Genomic DNA, 19919 nt, shown 5'->3' on the forward strand with positions numbered 1-19919 from the left:
CCAAAAGAGCAAACACACTAAGCCACATTCATGCATGTTACTTGTATTTGTACAGTAGCTTTCAAACCAGCTTACTGTATCTGTATTTCAAACCAGCTTACTGTATTTGTACAGTAGCTTTCAAACCAGCTTCTTAGATCTCTGGCCCTCATCCCATCTTGTGCTTGGCTTTTTTGCATATTGGGCTTACAAGTGAGCTAGTAAGAAACAATTTCATAGATTTCTTTTTTTTAATTGAATGAGGGGAATTATACTATGTATTCTATTGTTTAATCAAAGAGTTCATTCCATAGTGACCTTTACTGGGAAGAGTAAATGTATCACCAGGGCTGACAAAAAAAAGTAGCCAATTCAGTCTGTTTGGTCAAAGAATTGGTTAATTTGGAAAGGCAGTGCTGGTCAAATCTGTTATTTAGAATTAAGGCCCAATTGTACTCTGAATATTTTTATTTTTAAAAAGATTTTGTGAAATATTTCAAACTTATATGAAATATAGAAAATAATATAATAAATACCTGCCACTCAATCTTGTCAAATCTTAACATTTGACCACACTTACCTGTTAAAAGAAAATCACAGGCCTCAAATGATGGCACTTGTGCTAAAGCCCATGATGCCAAATCTAGGCTTAATATCTGACTTGCAGTTTTGACCTTCCCCGGAAATGTAATCTTAATCAACCAGTCTACAGTTTTCTGGCCCAGCCCAATGACTAATCTGTCATGTGGGCCCTCTCTAATCTCCCTGAGGAAGAAGAGGCATATCTGCATGATAAAACCCTTGCTTTTCTCTTCCCTCCCAAAAAGAAGGTGCTAACCTTCTCTTAAACAAGGTAATACATCATCCTTTTCCACTTGAAATAATCTTGCTGTGAGGGAGAATAACTGAATGTGCTGTGATAACCTCAGTCATTAAATGGGAGGACCCACAGCACTGCCTTCCTACAGCTGGCTATGCACTTATTTGTAAAAGTTGATATGCATATTGGGCGTTAATTCTTTAGCAGAAGAAAGGGGAGGGGGACCTTCTGTGGATCCAGGAACCACTACAGAGAAAATGAACTCTGGCTGGTGTCTGCTCCCCTGGGGAGGCCTTCTAGGGAGAAGAGGGAATAGTATAGAGTCAGAGTGCCTGCTTTCAGGTCCTGGGTCCCTAATTTACTAACTAGCTAACTCATTTACCGGTCTTGGGTGAGTTAACTGTCCTCTCTGTGCTGCAGGTTCATCCTCTATAGAATCATAATAGTATCTACCTAATAGAATAGCCGTGAAGATTAAATGAAATAATTCATATAATGCACGTAGAAAAGTTCTTGACATCCATTAAACATGCAATAAATTTTAAGTGTGGTTGATACGATCATGATCATTATCATAATTAGTTTCCGGCTAAAGGGACTTGGTCTGACCTATAGAGAAAGAGGGCAAAGACAGAAATGGAGGTATCTGGTTTTTGTGAATCAACACAGCAAATCTTAAACCATTAAAAAAAAATAAATTTATGTATTTATTTTTGGCTGTGTTAGGTCTTCGTTGATGCTCACCGGCTTTCTCTAGTTGCGGCGAGCAGGGGCTACTCTTCGTTGCGGTGCGCGGGCTTCTCATGTTGCAGAGCATGGGCTCTAGGCGCGTGGGCTTCAGTACTTGTGGCACACAGGCTCAGTATTTGTGGCGCACGGACTTAGTTGCTCCGCGGCATGTGGGATCTTCCCGGACCAGGGCTCGAACCCATATCCCCTGCGTTGGCAGGCGGCTTCTTAACCACTGCACCACCAGGGAAGTCCCAACACAGCAAATCTTTTTTTTTTTTTTTTTTTTTTTTTTTTTGCGGTACGCGGGCCCCTCACTGTTGTGGCCTCTCCCGTTGCGGAGCACAGGCTCCGGACGCGCAGGCTCAGCGGCCATGGCTCACAGGCCTAGCCGCTCTGCGGCATGTGGGATCTTCCCGGACCGGGGCACGAACCCGTGTCCCCTGCATTGGCAGGCGGACTCTCAACCACTGTGCCACCAGGGAAGCCCCACAGCAAATCTTAAAGTACTATTTAGTACTTAATAGCTGAAGTTTTCAAATTCTATAAAGAATTTTACTGGTAAGAATGTGGGCCCCAACAGTTTGAAGTAAAGCTCATGATGGCTCAAGAAATTCAGCCTATTCCAGCAGAAAGTGGCCCAGGTCCCTACAGGTCCTTAGAACAGTCAGCGAGGGACTTCTACACCTCTAGGCTAGGCTAGGGTCTGTGGCCCCTGTCCAGCGGAAAGAAGCTTCAGGAGAAGAGACCTTCAGCCCCTTACCCCTTAAGAATAAGGGTGTAGAGTCTCTCAGGGGGGAATGAGACAGGCTGGGACCTGGGACCCTCTGCTGAGTGCACCTCTCCTTGAACAACAAAATACACAGAAATTATAAGGGACTAAAAATAACTGCGTGCATGGCCAGTTGGGGCAAATTCTGGACAGAAGATACAAAAAGACCAAAAAACCCAACTGCCACTTTGGAAGAGCCCAGAGCAAAAGCAGGGTACTGAGCACAGCCCCTGAACTCAACACCACCCGAGGGTGGGCAAAACACCTAAGCCACACCTGTGGCCCGACCCCTGGACACACCTCTACCCTCACCCCATCTAAGGAACAAGCTTGACACCCACCTCAGGGAACGCACAAGCAAGGGAAACTGTTGTCTGTTATCTCTCCCCCCTGCTGCTGCAGGGGCCCCAATAAAGCCTTGCCTGAAAAAAAAAAAGTTTCCTGTTATTCTGAGTATCAATTTTTCTCTAGGCACGTCTTAAAAAGTGTAACATACATTCATTCAATAAATATTGATTGAATGTCCACCATGTGGCAGGCACTTTTCTAGGCATTAGGAATACAGTAGTAGAAAAGACATACAAAATACCTTCCCTTATGAATCTTACTTTTTTTTTTAACCACTGTGGATTCTTAACCACTGTGCCACCAGGGAAGTCCCCCAACCTAGGTATTCTTAACGGCTATAATATGGTGCTTTAAGGACTCAACGTTTCAACTCCGGCTTTAAGGTAATAATAAATGTGTAAAATTAAAATATAAAGGCTTTGATAATGTTGGATGTGTTATAAACATAAAGTTGTTGTTGGTTTTTTTTTTTTTTTTTTGCGGTACACGGGCCTCTCACTGTTGTGGCCTCTCCCGTTGCGGAACACAACGCGCAGGCTCAGCGGCCATGGCTCACGGGGCCAGCTGCTCCGCGGCATGTGGGGTCTTCCCGGACCGGGGCACGAACCCGCGTCCCCTGCATCGGCAGGCGGACTCTCAACCACTGCGCCACCAGGGAAGCCCACAGAAAGGTTTTTAAAAGAAACTTTGTATTCAGTTATAACCCATATACTGAAAAGTGCATATATCGTGTTCAATGAATTTTCATAAAGGACCACACTGATGTAACTATCACCCACATAGAGAAATAGAAAATAACCAGACCCCCTTCCCCCAAAGCCCTCTTGTGCTTAAAGGTAAGTTTGAAAGTTCAAAATAAGTATTCACTTATTGTTGTAAAGCTGAATGCTATAGTCAATTTCAGGCCCTGAATAAAATTCATTCCCATAATAATATACTCTTCCTAGAGCGATAATTCGGAAAATTTGGTCCCCAGACAAGCAGCCTCAGTATCACTGACCTGCGAACTTATCACTTGCAAATTCAAGGATCCCAGTCCAGATCTACAGAACAAAAACTCTGGGGGTGGAGGCCGGCAATTCGTGTTTTTAATAAGCCTAGGGGCTTATACTGATGCCCCTTAAGGTTGGAGAAGCACGGATCTAAGTCTGTTGGAAGAGTTTTGGTTCGTGATCGCACAGTAACTGTTAAGTGAATACCAGGATCTAAAGTGTTACGCTCAAAAAATAGTGACAAGTTTTAATCACCTATCTCATTTTTGAAGCACACTGAGGGTAAAATGTTTTTCCATTTTAACTAACCGTATTGTTGTTCTAGTCAGTGTTGCATTTTAGCACAAGAATAAAGCAGTCGCCCGCTCCCCGACCTCCTATTCTCTCTCCGCATCCAGCCAGAACTTGTCTAGTTTACCAACAAAACTGCACCCCTGGGTGGCGGGGAATTCAACATCCAGAGGCGGGAGCAGATTTCGGCCAATCAGAAGCCAGGTTCGAGCCGCTCGCCCATCCCGGTGATGTGTGATTGGTGGTTTCCCGCGGGCGGAAGAGACCCTCCGAGGCTCCGCCCCGCGCGGCGCGAGCCAATCGTCGCTCCGCGCAGGAAAAGACAGAAGCAGTGCGAGAGATGTAATATGGCGGAGAGCGCCGCCTCAGCGGCTCCGAGCCCGCGAGGGCTTGCGGATGGGGAGGATGCAGGTCCCCTGGAGGAGCGGATGGCGGAAACGGCGAGAGATGATCAGGGGCAGTTTGAGTGCCAGGAACTGCTCGAGTGCCAGATGCACTTGGGGGCCCCTGAGGAGGAGGAGGACGCGGGCCTGGTGGCTGAGGCCGAGGCGGTAGCTGCCGGCTGGATGCTCGATTTCCTCTGCCTGTCTCTTTGCCGGGCCTTCCGTGACGGCCGGTCGGACGACTTCCACCGCACCCGCGACAGCGCCGAGGGTGAGTGCGGGGCGCGCCCGGGCCGGGGGCGGGGACCGCGGCGGGCTGCCGAGGCCAGGTTTGCGGCGCTGTCCCCCAGGGGGTCGGGGATCGGGCTGCTGCGGCGCCCGAGCGGAGGGCCCCCAGCTCAGAGTTGATCGTTGGTTCCAATCCCGCATCCGCCTCCTCTCAGCTCCTCAGTTTTGCTCAGATTCATTAGAGTTGAAAGAGGGTTAAGTGGGTTAAAATGAACAAAACTGCACTGAATCCAGTGTCCAGTTCCCTTTGTCGCCTGTGGCGCTTGTGTTTCTTGCTTTTTTCGGCAGAGATACTCCTGTAAAGGCATTTATTTAACAAGTCACTGTGACCTAGGCATCAGTGTTTTCTGTTACTTCGGGAGCTATCTAAACCTGGTTTAGCCCGCTGGCTCCGTATAGGCTTCAGAATAAAAGTAACTGACAATGAAATCTACCGCCTACACAAGACAGCCTGTAAGCGATGGACAGAGACCTTGACGCCTAGAGAAGGCTAGCTGGCTTTTTGAATGATAACCGAAAGATGCTCTGGTATTTATATGAGTTGGCCGTCAACTTATTGCAGCCGAACGCAACCACAAGATACTATTTAGTAGGAAATCAATACCTCAGAAAACCGTATTGGTACATTTCAGCTTCACGGTTATCCCGTGAGTTAGGCAAGTAATCTCAGTTTATAGAGGAGTGTACTAGTTAAAACAACCTAAAGCATTGATAGGTTAAAGGGTTGTTCCAGACGCATGTCTTATCTTCCAATTCAAGAAACTTTCCTCCGTGTCACAGATAACACTAGAGCCATGGTTAATTAACACTAATTAGGAAGTTAAATCCTGGAATGAAGCCAGTTCATTTAATAATTCGAATTATTATAAAGGCCTCTTTGGGGAGGAGGCTAAAATTATCTATGTGTTAATGAATTTGAATTGGAAATATCAGTATGAGCTCCTGTTTATAACATATAGAAATATCAATGCATATTATACATATATAGACACAGGTTAGGATATACTCATATATTTCCTTGTTCTGTCAGATGAAAGGGTGTAGAAGCAATGTAACCCTAGCAGCAAGGGGTACACTTAGCACTCAAGTCTTGGTTTCCAATACCATTCTCCAGAGAAATGGCCTGATTCTGGGACTGGGACAGGAAATATACAAGTTGAGCCTGGAGCATCTTGTAACAGAAAGTAAGAAAGTGCTAAAAACAAAGCAAAACAAAACCCCCAAAGAAACAAAAAGAAAAATCTCACAATTATGGGAGTAGTACAAAAGGACACGGGAGCCAACCGCAAGGGCTCCCAATGGCCAAAGCTGAAATAACTCGAGCAAGAAAATACAGTTGACCCTTAAACAACACAGGTGTGAACTGCACCTGTCCACTTACAAGCCAATTTTTTTCTCAGTAGTAAATAAGACAGTACTACGCAATCTGTGGTTGGTTAAACTGGGAATACAGAGAGCTGACACTGGGATTTTCAACTGCTCAGAGGGTCAGCACCCCTAACCCTGGCATTGTTCAAAGGTCAACTGTAGTGTTGGATTATAACCCAACATACAAAATAAATATCCATAAAGTTCATACTGATGTAAATAAATGGTGGAATAAATATACAAATGGAAGAAGAGACAAATCTCCGACGCAGAAGAATTCCAGGTAATTCGTGTAGCTACTCTGTCCTCAAGGAGGTGGAGCGTAACTCCCCACTCCTTAAGTGTGGGCTGCGAAGAGCACAGGATACAAAGGGGGAGAAAGTAGAGAAAGCTGACGGACACTGGCCCACCTAGGTAATCAAGGTCAGCATCAGCAGTGATAGCTAGTAGCATGTACGCTTGATACAGTGTGATGAAAATGGAACTTTACCTCTGTGACCCTCCTCTCCAAACCCCATAACTCTAGTCTAATCATGAGAAGAATATCAGACAAATCCCAATAGAGAGGTACATTGTACAAAATACCTCAAAATTGTCAAGGTCATCAAAACCAGGGAACGTCTGAGAAACTGTTATAGCCAAGAGATGCCCAAAGAGACATGATGACTAAATGTTATGTGGTGCCCTGGTTGGGATCTTGCAGCAGAAAAAGGACATTAAGTAAACACTAAGGAAATCTGAATAAAGCATGGACTTTAGTTACTAATGTATCACTATTGGTTAATTAATGTAACATGGAATACTAATTAATGCAAGATGCTAATAACAGGGTAAACTGGGTGGAGGGTATATGGGACCTCTTTACTATCTTTCTTCACTACATTATGTATATTTAAAACCATTGTAAAAAATAAAGTTTATTTTTAAAAAAAAAGGACCTTGTAAGGTTCTAGCCCAAGACCCAAGGAATAATCTAGGTCATCTCCATTATTTGAAGGTTAAAGGCACAGAAACCCAGAAAGAGTAAACTTTTTCAGGTTGTATTGCTAAAACAGATATGCAAACTGTGAACATAATATTGTCTCGGTATTCCATTTTTGACTAAAATGACTCCCTTTTATCTCTTATAGAATTTCATTTACTACGCTTTTCAAGATTGTAAACATATACAACTCTGATGCTTCCTAGAAAATTCTTAGTTCTTTCATTCCAACTCAGAATTATTCTCCCACCTCACTTATCTCAGATAATGCCTTTTCCAGACTGATATTCCTAACCTATCTCCACCGTGGGAAGCAGTGTAGAATTGTAATTAAGAGCATGGGCTCCATAGTAAATTGTCTGAGTTTGATTCCGGGCTCTGCTGGTTTATAGCCATAAGACTTGAAGCAACGACTTGGTACCACCAGTTCCCGTGGTACTACAATTTCCTCATCTGTAAAATGGTAGTAATAACGGCATCTACCTCAAAGGGCTGTTGAGAGAAGCAGATGAACTCATATGTATAAAGCAAGGTTTCCCAGCCTCAGCCTGTTGACATTTTGCACCACATGATTCTTTATTCTGTGTATGCTTGAGGGTAGAGGGGGAATGAGGTGGAGGTTCTCCCGTGCATTGTAGGATCCTTGACCTCAGCCACTAGGTGCCAGTAGCACCCCTCCCACTCGTGACAATCAAAAATAGCTCCAGGGGCTTCTCTGGTGGCGCAGTGGTTGGGAGTCCGCCTGCCGATGCAGGGGATACGGGTTCGTGCCCCGGTCCGGGAAGATCCCACATGCCGCGGAGCGGCTGGGCCCGTGAGCCATGGCCGCTGAGCCTGCGCGTCCGGAGCCTGTGCTCTGCAACGGGAGAGGCCACAACGGTGAGAGGCCCGCGTACCGCCAAAAAAAGAAAAACGTCTCCAGACATTGCCAAATGCCTCCTAGGGGACAAAATCACCCCTAGTTGAGAACCACTGCTCAGTGCTTAGAGTAGTGCCTGGTATTATAGTTAAGTGCTTAAATATAGTTGTTACTGTTGCTGGTCATTAGATCCTCCCTAATGTAGTGTTTGGTTACAGGTGTGGAAAAAGCAGATAGCCAGGTTCAACCAGGGTAGGTTTTCATTGTTTTTGTTTTGTTTTATGCCTAACAGGTACAAAGAGCAGAAGGGCAGTGGTGTGTGTAGGGTATCTGTAGTTATTGCATACGTAGACTAAATATGGAGTAAGTGAAGACAGAAAGGATATGACTTTCTTCCCTAAAATAGATTAGGTCTTCCTTCTGTTTTGCTCCTATACCATACTTACCCTTTATGACACATTAAAATTTTAATTAGTCTCTTGCATAATTTTTTGTTTAATTCCTGCCTTCTCAGACTAAAACCTTCTGAGGAGCAGGGACTGGCTATCTTATTATTCAGACATCAGTCCCTACCACTGGCCAGCAGTAGATGTTCAGCCCATGTTGAATAAGTTGTGTTTAAATTTTATATAAATTTTGTGCTCTTTTTGAATCCTATTTAATTATATTATGACTATATTTGGTCCAGATAATCTCTGGTGTAGCATAAGGTTATGGCATATTAAAATTGAGGAAATAAATACAAATAAATGTATTTATTTGTTTCATCTGCTTAGCAGCTGCAGGACTGTTTTTTGGTTTGCTGGTTCATTTAATCTTTGTCTTTTATTGCTACATGGTAAATTCAGTGAAAACCAGGATTATGGTTTACTCAGTGTTGTATATACTTACTACCTAGCATAACATCTGGGTGGGTGTTCAAATATTGGGGAGATTAACATTAATAAATGTTTTTAAAATAAAGCTTCGTAAACTGAACAGACTCTTGCTTAACTGAAACCTTGACAGAAATAATATATTTCCTATAATATTAGGCATTTTAAGGTATAAAGGAAGATTCCAGGTAATGATTTGACACATTTTACAGTTTGGATCTAAATCTCCCTTTTCATTTAGTTTAGACTGCTACCTGTGAAAGTACGTAGTTTTCAAGATTTATTATTCTACCTGTGAAACATCAGTTTTATTTTGAAGGCAGAGTCTTCATTGTTATTCTTTTTTGTTCTGATTTCCTAAAAATTGTCTATAAATAAAGCATACACTCTAAATTTATGGTAATCTTTGGGTGATATTTGTAACTTATTTCTCCGCAAACCACGCAGAGGCACTGATGGGTCAAGTTTGGAGTTTTGTTTTAATGTTTTAATAAGATTCACTTTCTTCACTTTCAGCTATTATTCATGGATTGTCCAGTCTAACAGCTTATCAACTGAGAACTATATACATATGTCAATTTTTGACAAGAATTGCAGCTGGAAAAACCCTTGGTAAATATGTTTTTATCTTATATTGGACATATTTCAATCTATGTCTAAAGGGGAGACAATGAGAAGAAACAGATGGGAGTAGTCCTTTGTTTTTGAGAGTTTGCTCACGTGTATTTGGTATGTACATCTATACACAGACATATTTAAAGCTAGTAAAGGAAATATAATCCCTATCTTCTTAGAGTGATGGTTCTCAAATTTTAGCTTGCTTCCAAATTATTAGAGAACTTGTTAAGGAACAGAATGGTGAGTCCCCTTCTCCATCTTGAGTTTCTGATTCAGTAGGGTGAGTGAGGGGCCCTGGAGTTTACATTTCTATTAAGTTCCCAGGTGATTCTGATGTTGCTGTTGGGGGACCATGCTCCGTGTACTCTGTCTTTTTTTTTTTTGTGGTACGCGGGCCTCTCACTGTTGTGGCCTCTCCCGTTGCGGAGCACAGGCTCCGGACGTGCAGGCTCAGCGGGCATGGCTCACGCACCCAGCCACTCCGCGGCATGTGGGATCCTCCTGGACTGGGGCACGAACCCGTGTCCCCTGCATCGGCAGGCGGACTCTCAACCACTGCGCCACCAGGGAAGCCCATGTGTACTCTGTCTTAAAGACGTCACTAAATGGGGCTGTGGTAACTTTGTGGTGACTCCTGTTACTATCATGCATACTCTTTTTCTAACTGGCAACAATGATATTTGAAACCTCTTATTTGAGCTTGATTTTAGCACTTACTTAATAAGGGAATATGATTTTATAACTATAATTCTCTCTCTCCCTTGTCCTCATAGTTTATTTATTTTTATTGTTTAAAGTATGGATCATTCTTTTTTTTTTTTCTTTTTAATTTTATTTATTTATTTATTTATGTCTGTGTTGGGTCTTCATTTCTGTGCCAGGGCTTTCTCTAGTTGCGGCAAATGGGGGCCACTCTTCATCGCGGCACGCGGGCCTCTCACTATCGTGGCCTCTCTTGTTGTGGAGCACAGGCTCCAGACGCACAGGCTCGGTAATTGTGGCTCACGGGCCTAGTTGCTCCGCGGCATGTGAGATCTTCCCAGACGGGGGCTCGAACCCGTGTCCCCTGCATTGGCAGGCAGATTCTCAACCACTGCGCCACCAGGGAAGGCCCTCATAGTTTATTTTAGGTTGTAATGGCCAGGCCGGTTTCAGTTTATCAGTAATGGCTAATATTTACAGCATGGTTATTTAAAGGACCTTTTTTTTTTTTTTTAACATCTCTATTGGAGTATAATTGCTTTACAATGGTGTGTTAGTTTCTGCTTTATAACAAAGTGAATCAGTTGTACATATACCTATGTTCCCATATCTCTTCCCTCTTGCGTCTCCCTCCCTCCCACCCTCCCTATCCCACCCCTCTAGGTGGGCACAAAGCACCGAGCTGATCTCCCTGTGCTATATGGCTGCTTCCCACTAGCTATCTATCTTACATTTGATAGTGTATATATGTCCATGCCACTCTCTCACTTTGTCACAGCTTACCCTTCCCCCTCCCCATATCCTCAAGTCCATTCTCTAGTAGGTCTGTGTCTTTATTCCTGTCTTACCCCTAGGTTCTTCATGACATTTTTTTTCTTAAATTCCATATATATGTGTTAGCATACGGTATTTGTCTTTCTCTTTCTGACTTACTTCACTCTGTATGACAGACTCTAGGTCCATCCACCTCATTACAAATAGCTCAATTTCGTTTCTTTTTATGGCTGAGTAATATTCCACTGTATATATGTGCTACATCTTCTTTATCCATTCATCCGCTGATGGACACTTAGGTTGTTTCCATCTCCTGGCTATTGTAAATAGAGCTGCAATGAACATTTTGGTACATGACTCTTTTTGAATTATGGTTTTCTCAGGGTATATGCCCAGTAGTGGGATTGCCGGGTCATATGGTAGTTCTATTTGTAGTTTTTAAGGAACCTCCATAGTGGCTGTATCAATTCACATTCCCACCAGCAGTGCAAGAGTGTTCCCTTTTCTCCACACCCTCTCCAGCATTTATTGTTTCTAGATTTTTTGCTGATGGCCATTCTAACTGGTGTGAGATGATATCTCATTGTAGTTTGGATTTGCATTTCTCTAATGATTAATGATGTTGAGCATTCTTTCATGTGTTTGTTGGCAGTCTGTATATCTTCTTTGGAGAAATGTCTGTTTAGGTCTTCTGCCCATTTTTGGATTGGGTTGTTTGTTTTTTTGTTATTGAGCTGCATGAGTTGCTTATAAATTTTGGAGATTGATCCTTTGTCAGTTGTTTCTTTTGCAAATATTTTCTCCCATTCTGAGGGTTGTCTTTTGGTCTTGTTTATGGTTTCCTTTGCTGTGTAAAAGCTTTTATGTTTCATTAGGTCCCATTTGTTTATTTTTGTTTTTATTTCCATTTCTCTAGGAGGTGGGTCAAAAAGGATCTTGCTGTGATTTATGTCATAGAGTGTTCTGCCTATGTTTTCCTCTAAGAGTTTGATAGTTTCTGGCCTTACATTTAGGTCTTTAATCCATTTTGAGCTTATTTTTGTGTATGGTGTTAGAGAGTGATCTAATCTCATACTTTTACATGTACCTGTCCAGTTTTCCCAGCACCACTTATTGAAGAGGCTGTCCTTTCTCCACTGTACACTCCTGCCTCCTTTATCAAAGATAAGGTGACCATATGTGTGTGGGTTTATCTCTGGTCTTTCTATCCTGTTCCATTGATCTTTCTATTTTTGTGCCAGTACCATACTGTCTTGATTACTATAGCTTTGTAGTATAGTCTGAAGTCAGGGAGCCTGATTCCTCCAGCTCCGTTTTTCGTTCTCAAGATTGCTTTGGCTATTCGGGGTCTTTTGTTTACATACAAATTGTGAAATTTTTTGTTCTAGTTCTGTGAAAAATGCCAGTGGTAGTTTGATAGGGATTGCATTGAATCTGTAGATTGCTTTGGGTAGTAGAGTCATTTTCACAGTATTGATTCTTCCAATCCAAGAACATGGTATATCTCTCCATCTATTTGTATCATCTTTAATTTCTTTCATCAGTGTCTTATAATTTTCTGCATACAGGTCTTTTGTCTCCTTAGGTAGGTTTATTCCTAGATATTTTATTCTATTTGCTACAGTGGTAAATGGGAGTGTTTTCTTGATTTCACTTTAAGATTTTTCATCATTAGTGTATAGGAATGCCAGAGATTTCTGTGCATTAATTTTGTATCCTGCTACTTTACCAAATTCATTGATTAGCTCTAGTAGTTTTCTGGTAGCACCTTTAGGATTCTCTAAGTATAGTATCATGTCATCTGCAAACAGTGACAGCTTTACTTCTTCTTTTCCGATTTGAATTCCTTTTATTTCCTTTTCTTCTCTGATTGCTGTGGCTAAAACTTCCAAAACTATGTTGAATAAGAGTGGTGAGAGTGGGCAACCTTCTCTTGTTCCTGATCTTAGTGGAAATGCTTTCAGTTTTTCACCATTGAGGACGATGTTGGCTGTGGGTTTGTCATATATGGTCTTTATTATGTTGAGGAAAGTTCCCTCTATGCCTGCTTTCTGCAGGGTTTTTATCATAAATGGTGTTGAATTTTGTCTAAAGCTTTCTCTGCATCTGTTGAGATGATCGTATGGTTTTTCTCCTTCAATTTGTTAATATGGTGTATCATGTTGATTGATTTGCGTATATTGAAGAATCCTTGCATTCCTGGAATAAACCCCACTTGATCATGGTGTGTGATGATCCTTTTAATGTGCTGTTGGATTCTGTTTGCTAGTATTTTGTTGAGGATTTTTGCATCTATGTTCATCAGTGATATTGGCCTGTAGTTTTCTTTCTTTGTGATGTCCTTGTCTGGTTTTGGTATCAGGGTGATGGTGGCCTCGTAGAATGAGTTTGGGAGTGTTCCTCCCCCTGCTATATTTTGGAAGTGTTTGAGAAGGATAGGTGTTAGCTCTTCTCTAAATGTTTAATAGAATTCGCCTGTGAAGCCATCTGGTCCTGGTCTTTTGTTTGTTGGAAGATTTTTAATCACAGTTTCAATTTCAGTGCTTGTGATTGGTCTGTTCATATTTTCTATTTCTTCCTGATTCAGTCTTGGCAGGTTGTGCATTTCTAAGAATTTGTCCATTTCTTCCAGGTTGTAAAGGACCTTTTGATGCAAATAATTCCATATTTATATTGGGTTTTACAATTTACAAAATGCTTTCCTGGCAGTCTCCAGTGGTGGGCCGTAATCGCACGGAACTGTTCACTTATAAGCAGACTGGGTGGCAGGAAATCCCACCCTATTAGGACCGCTCTGGGAGCCCACACTCATCCAGCTGTGGCTCATGTGGTGTGCTGTGTTGTGGGGGTGAGTTGGACCCGGACAGTCAGTGGATTAGGGCTAGAGACAAAGCAGACGTGCGGAAGACGGTAGGTAGGTAGGCTGGCGGGGCTGGTGGCAGAGGAAGAAAACGGGCCGATGTAGACCATAAGCTAACATGGTTCACAGAGCCGTCTGGTAAATTAAATGTGACAGAATGTTCTAGAAGTGCCTGGCTGGGCTTCACATATAGCAGTTGTTCATTATATTCTTATTTTCCCTTCCAACAACTTTTTCTCTTAAAACAAGGGTGCAAAAAAAATCCCTGTTTTGTGTGTGACCCCATGGTTTAATCTTGAAATTCACCAGGGTGCATCTTAGATATAGTAGGCTGGGGTCAGTGATCAAGAATCACTATATTTCAAGAGAGGCAGCATTTAAAACTTAGTTTTAGTTTATGTATTGGATTTTCAACTACACGTGACCCTGAATTTCAAATGGAGATGTTTGTGTGTAATTTGCTAAGTAGTTACCAGCCACTGTGAGTCTTTGATAAGAATAAGCTGATAAATTCTGTTTTAAGGAAGTTTAACAGTAGTACAAATATTATCTCATTAAATATTCACATAGTATTTATTTACAGCATTTTTTTGTTTGTTTTGTTTTGTTTGCGGTATGCGGGCCTCTCACTGTTGTGGCCTCTCCCGTTGTGGAGCACAGGCTCCAGACGTGCAGGCTCAGTGGCCATGGCTCACGGGCCCAGCCGCTCTGCGGCACGTGGGATCTTCCCGGACTGGGGCACGAACCCGTGTCCCCTGCATCGGCAGGCGGACTCTCAACCACTGCGCCACCAGGGAAGCCCATATTTACAGCATTTTATAGGTGAGAAAACTGAGGCTTAGAAAGGCAAAATAACTTTTTCAACACCACACAGGTAGTACATGATAGAGTCTGGAATAAACTCCAAAGTTTTAAAAACCACTATACAATATCACAACAGATGGTATATGGTGATGAGAAAGAGGAAGGAGTAAAACGGTGACTCCTTACGTTTTTTTTAAATAAATTTATTTATTTATTTTGGCTGCGTTGGGTCTTCGTTGCTGTGCGCGGGCTTTCTCTAGTTGCGGCGAGCGGGGGCTACTCTTCGTTGTGGCGTGTAGGCTTCTCATTGCGGGGCTCGGGCTCTAGGCGCGTGGGCTTCAGTAGTGTGGCACGCAGGCTCAGTAGTTGTGGCGCGTGGGCTCAGTAGTTGTGGCTTGCAGGCTCTAGAGCACAGGCTCAGTAGTTGTGCACAGGCTTAGTTGCTCCGCGGCATGTGGGATCTTCCCAGACCAGGGCTCGAACCCGTGTCCCCTGTGTTGGCAGGCGGATTCTTAACCACTGCGCCACCAGGGAAGTCACTCCTTAGGTTTTTAAGCTTTGGTGATTGGAATAATGTTGGTAGAGAGATAAGTTCTTGATTGATCCTGTTTCAAATATCTACAAAATATATAACAAGGATTTAAAGTAGTATATGCGAAAATCAAATTTCTCAATAAACTAATTTCATGCTCTATCTCAATGAAGTTTGTTATACTGCAGTTAGACTTACAAACCTTTAAGAATTCTGTTATTGTGACACCTTATAAAATATAATTTATTTCAGGTTTTAAAATCAGTATTTTAGTAGAGAAAATCTTCAGGTGTTTTGTGGACTCATATATAGCCTTTTCTGTTTTTTTTTTTTAAGTTGATTTTAATGAGGAAATTAACTTGAAAAATCTTCCCTAAACTGGTATATACGAGAGCAGTGCCTGGCACATAGTATACACTCAGTCAATATTTAAAGAAATGAGTTTATAAAAAAATTAACAAAGTAAAGTTCTTCATGGCTTTCTAAGTTACTTATTTTTATTTTGGTTTTAAAAGATGCACAGTTTGAAAGTGATGAACAAATTACACCCTTGGAATCAGCCCTGATGATTTGGGCGTCAATTGAAAAGGAACATGACAAGCTTCATGAAGAAATACAGAATTTAATTAAAATTCAGGTATGAGTGTTACTTTGTGTTTATTATTATTATTTTGCTAGAAAATAAAAACAACATCTAAAGAAACTAAGAGCCACCTAATAGAAGTTGGATGGTAAACCTGTAGTAAAATGTAATATAATCATTCTCTTTAGAAATTTGACCTATGATTTATTGTCTTGACATGAGGACTAAGAGTTGGGACTTAATGTTTTCTACCTAAGTGCATATTGCCCCCACGTTGGAAAATATGCCAAATCTATTTAAAGATTACTAAACAACTTTCAAAAACCAGTGGTTTATGCTCTCCCATTTAAAAATTACCTTTTATTTTTATTTTTTTTAAATATTTTTTTTGCCCACACCACACGGCATGCGGGATCTTAGTTCCCTGACCAGGGATTGAACCCACTCCCCCTGCAGTGGACACGCAGAGTCTTAACCACTGGACCACTAGAGAAGTCCCTAAAGATTATCAAATAATAAGAAATGAATGGGTTTTTGCGATTAAGAGAATGTAAAATTTTAACTATGTAGAGAAAATTTTAGTAGGAGTAGCCTATTAAAGAGTGAAAAACCAAAGAAAGTCATTCAAAGATATATAGCAGGGAAAATGGTTTGTTTACAGGCAAAGTATGTACTCAGGAATTTCATAGTTAAATAAACTTTTTCTAGTTTTTAAAAAAATTTTCATGGTTGGGTAGGAGAAAACCCAGGTGGTGTCCCACCTTCTCAGGAATTAATTATTGACGGTGTGGTGACTGTCAATTAGAATTAAGACCTGAGGAGAATCGGCAGAAAAATGACTGCTGCTTTTAAGAATTTCAACCCAGGGCAAAGGGATTTGTCATGTTGTCCCAATCTTTTGGAGTTCTAGGGGAAGCAGGCCTTTGCTAAATATACCAGTAAAGTTGAACGGGTTACATAAAATACACAGCAAACGTGTAATAATATATTGTTTACTGTTTGCCAGATACTGTTCTAAGCACTTTTATATATAACTCTTTAATCCTCACAACTGCCCTGTGAAATAGGTACTATTATTTTCACCATTTTACATTGGTGTAAAGAAACGGAGGCGCCAAGAGGTTAAATAGCTTTCCCAAGTTTACAAACCTACCCAGATGGTAATGGTGGTCCTATATCTTACCACATATGGTATCAAGAAAGGCCAGTTTATAAAATGATTATTCAAAAGCATCTGGCTTCCTGAGTTTCTATTAGAGATTTTCCTGGGGTCCTAAGTAGCAACTTTTATATATCCTAATCATCACAAACACCATCCATCTACCCCTTCTCTCTCTTCCCTTTTGCTCAAAATGACTATTTCGGTGGGTCCTCAATATATATAATGTAGCTCCTGATTTATTTATTAATTCCTGCCTTTAATATCATTTATCAAATCAAAATTATTAAGCTACATAAGAATATTTTAAATGAAGTAGTTTAGACTTACCTGAGTTATTTCAATATTAAACAACAATTAGATATTTTAAAAAGCAATCTAAGGTTTGTATTTGTCATCCTGTCTTTTAGGCTATAGCTGTTTGCATGGAAAATGGAAATTTTAAGGAAGCAGAAGAAGTCTTTGAAAGAATATTTGGTGACCCAAATTCTTACACGGTAATTATTTAAATTAGTCAGAACTTTGGAGCCGTTTATATGGAATAAGGAAAATTGAAAGAACATTGGAGGAGAAAAGAAACGTTTTCTCTTTTAAACAGTAGAGTCCAACAGAAATATAATGCCAGTCCCGTATGTGATTTTAAACTTTCTAGTAGCCTGGCTTCCCTGGTGGCGCAGTGGTTGAGAGTCCGCCTGCCGATGCAGGGGACACGGGTTCGTGCCCCGGTCCGGGAAGATCCCACATGCTGCGGAGCGGCTGGGTCCGTGAGCCATGGCTGCTGAGCCTGCGCGTCCGGAGCCTGTGCTCCGCAACGGGAGAGGCCACAGCAGTGAAAGGCCCGCGTACCGCAAAAAAAAAAAAAAAAAAAAAATTCTAGTAGCCACATTAAAAAAGTAAAAAGAAACAAGTAAAACTAATTTTAGTAACACTTTATTTAACCCAGTATATCCAAAAACATTATTCTTTTTAACAATCAATGTAGAAAGTATTGGTGAGATATTTTGCACTCCCTTTTTTGTACAGTCAGCCCTCTATATCCTGGGTTCCATATCTGGGGATTCAACCAACTGCAGATTGAAAATATTTAGGGGGAAAAAATTCCAGAAAGTTTCAAAAAGCAAAACTTGAATTTGTCACACACTGGCAACTATTTACATAGCACTTACATTGTACTAGGTATTATAAGTTATCTAGATATGATTTAAAGTATATGTGAGGAAATGTGTAGGTTATATGCAAATACTACACCATTTTATATAAGGGACTTGAGCATCCTTGGATTTTGGTACCCGAGGGGAGTCCTGGAGCCAATCCCATGTGGATACCAAGGTACAACTGTAGTAAGTCTTTGAAATCTAGGGTGTATTTTATACTTAAGGCTAAATTCAGGCTTACGCCTTGCAAGGGCTGAGTAGCCTTGTGTGGCTAGTGGCTACCATACTGAGCAGTGCAGGTATAGGGAAATGCATTATAACTTGCTTATTTTTCTGGAGGTTTCTTATGTTATCACTAGTTTTTGTGTGTATGTGTAATGTTAAGGTCAATAGAAGTTAATTTTTCAGTATTAAAAACAAAGTTATGAGAGCAAATTAAGCTTATTCAAAGAAGTGTAGTTTTATACAGTTTTTAGTGAACTCTTTATTGAACAATAGCATACCTTTAGTAGAGTACATGTATCATAAGTGTATAAGTAGGTGTATTTTCACAAAAGGAACACACTTGTGTGGTGACCTCCTAGATCAAGAAACAGAACATCACCAGCACCCTCCAGGCACTATCCCAACCACCTTCTCAAGGGTAACCGCTATCCTGACTTGTAACATCCAAGATTAGTCTTTCTTATTTCTGAACTTTATATAACAGAATCATATGGCAAGTTTATATTTGTAAGAGAGATACATGGTGTTGCTTATAACAATCGTTTGTTCATTCTCATTGCTCCACTGTAGGAATATACTACAATTTATCCATTCTACTGTGGATGGACATTTGAGTTATTTCCGTATTTTGTCCATTACATTCCTTTACATGTCTTTTGTAGAAAAAATATATGTGTTTCTATTGGGTATATACTTAGGAATAGAATTGGTGAGTTGTAGGATATGCACATACTCAGTTTTAGTAGATACTGCCAGAATTTTCCAAAGTAATTATCAATTCCTGCAGTAGTGTGGGAGAGTTCCAGTTGCTTCACAGACCTTATATGTGGTTTTCATTATAGTCATTCAGGCAAATATGTAGTGCTATCGCATTGGGTTTTAATTTCTGTTTCTTTGATGATTAATGAAGTTGAGTACCTTTTCACATGGTGGTTTAGGGGAGAGGGAATCACCTTAATTCACTGAAGGACTGAGCCTTTAGTAAGGCTTATTCTATCTCTAATTTGCCCCTGTTCCTACGGTGTAACCCTCCTGAGATTTCAGCTGGAAGCCTGGTACGTTTATTGGGTTCCCTGCCCTTACTTTTTTGCCTTAGTGCTGTGAGACTACTGAAAATTCCACTCTACTTGTACGTCACAGAAGAGGAAACTTTATGCCCAGTAAGCCTAAGAGAGAAAGTGTTAACCTCAATAATATTCGTGATCAGGTTAATACCAAGTAATATATTGAAATAGCATTTCCTATACTTCTGATTGGCAATGATTAAAAATGTCTTAGCACACCAACAGTTGGCTCAAAATGTGGAGAAATGATAAAAGTGCCATACCTTCCTCTCAGAAGGGTAAATTGGTACTTAAGCTTTGGAGAGCATTTTAACAAAATCAGTAAGCATGCATTCCAGCAATTCCACTTCTAGATAAATACCCTAGAGTAACTGTTTTTACTTTCACTGCATACTTTTAAAACCATGAAGCTTTATTAAAAAAATAAAAACTGAAAAAAGAAAACTAGGCTGTACTGTGACAATTGTTCTGGGATAGAGCTTGAGAAGTGGAATTTTTTTAAAGCTTTATAGCTTTATTGTGCAACCAGCATTGAAAGAACTGTTGTCTAAGAAAAACTTGTACTGTGCCCAAGAAGACATGTAGAAAAATGTTTAATAGCATTGTGGTAATAGAAAATAGCCTACATGCTTTCAACAGGCTGGAGGGAAAGGTGAATAAATGGTATATATTTTTAAAAATTTACTTTTATTTATTTATTTATTTATTTTTGACTGCGTTGGGTCTTCATTGCTGTGCGCAGGCTCTCTCCAGTTGCG

At 41.0% G+C, this 19919-nt stretch overlaps 1 protein-coding gene across 4 annotated transcripts in view; it reads left to right on the top strand.

Annotated features, from left to right (window-relative positions):
* Nucleotides 1–4252: 4252 nt before the first annotated feature.
* TERF1 (telomeric repeat binding factor 1) overlaps nt 4253–19919 on the top strand; it is a 40555-nt gene continuing 24888 nt past the window's right edge. For all 4 annotated transcript variants that reach the window (XM_060127923.1, XM_060127925.1, XM_060127924.1 and 1 more), the window contains exons 1-4: nt 4253–4585; nt 9203–9298; nt 15492–15613; nt 17129–17215. In XM_060127923.1, the coding sequence (XP_059983906.1) occupies nt 4279–4585; nt 9203–9298; nt 15492–15613; nt 17129–17215 (612 nt within the window). In that variant the 5' untranslated portion in view covers nt 4253–4278. The remainder of the gene's footprint in view (nt 4586–9202; nt 9299–15491; nt 15614–17128; nt 17216–19919) is intronic.

Source organism: Lagenorhynchus albirostris, chromosome 17 (assembly GCF_949774975.1).
Source record: "Lagenorhynchus albirostris chromosome 17, mLagAlb1.1, whole genome shotgun sequence".
NCBI classification, from domain to species: Eukaryota; Metazoa; Chordata; class Mammalia; order Artiodactyla; family Delphinidae; genus Lagenorhynchus; species Lagenorhynchus albirostris.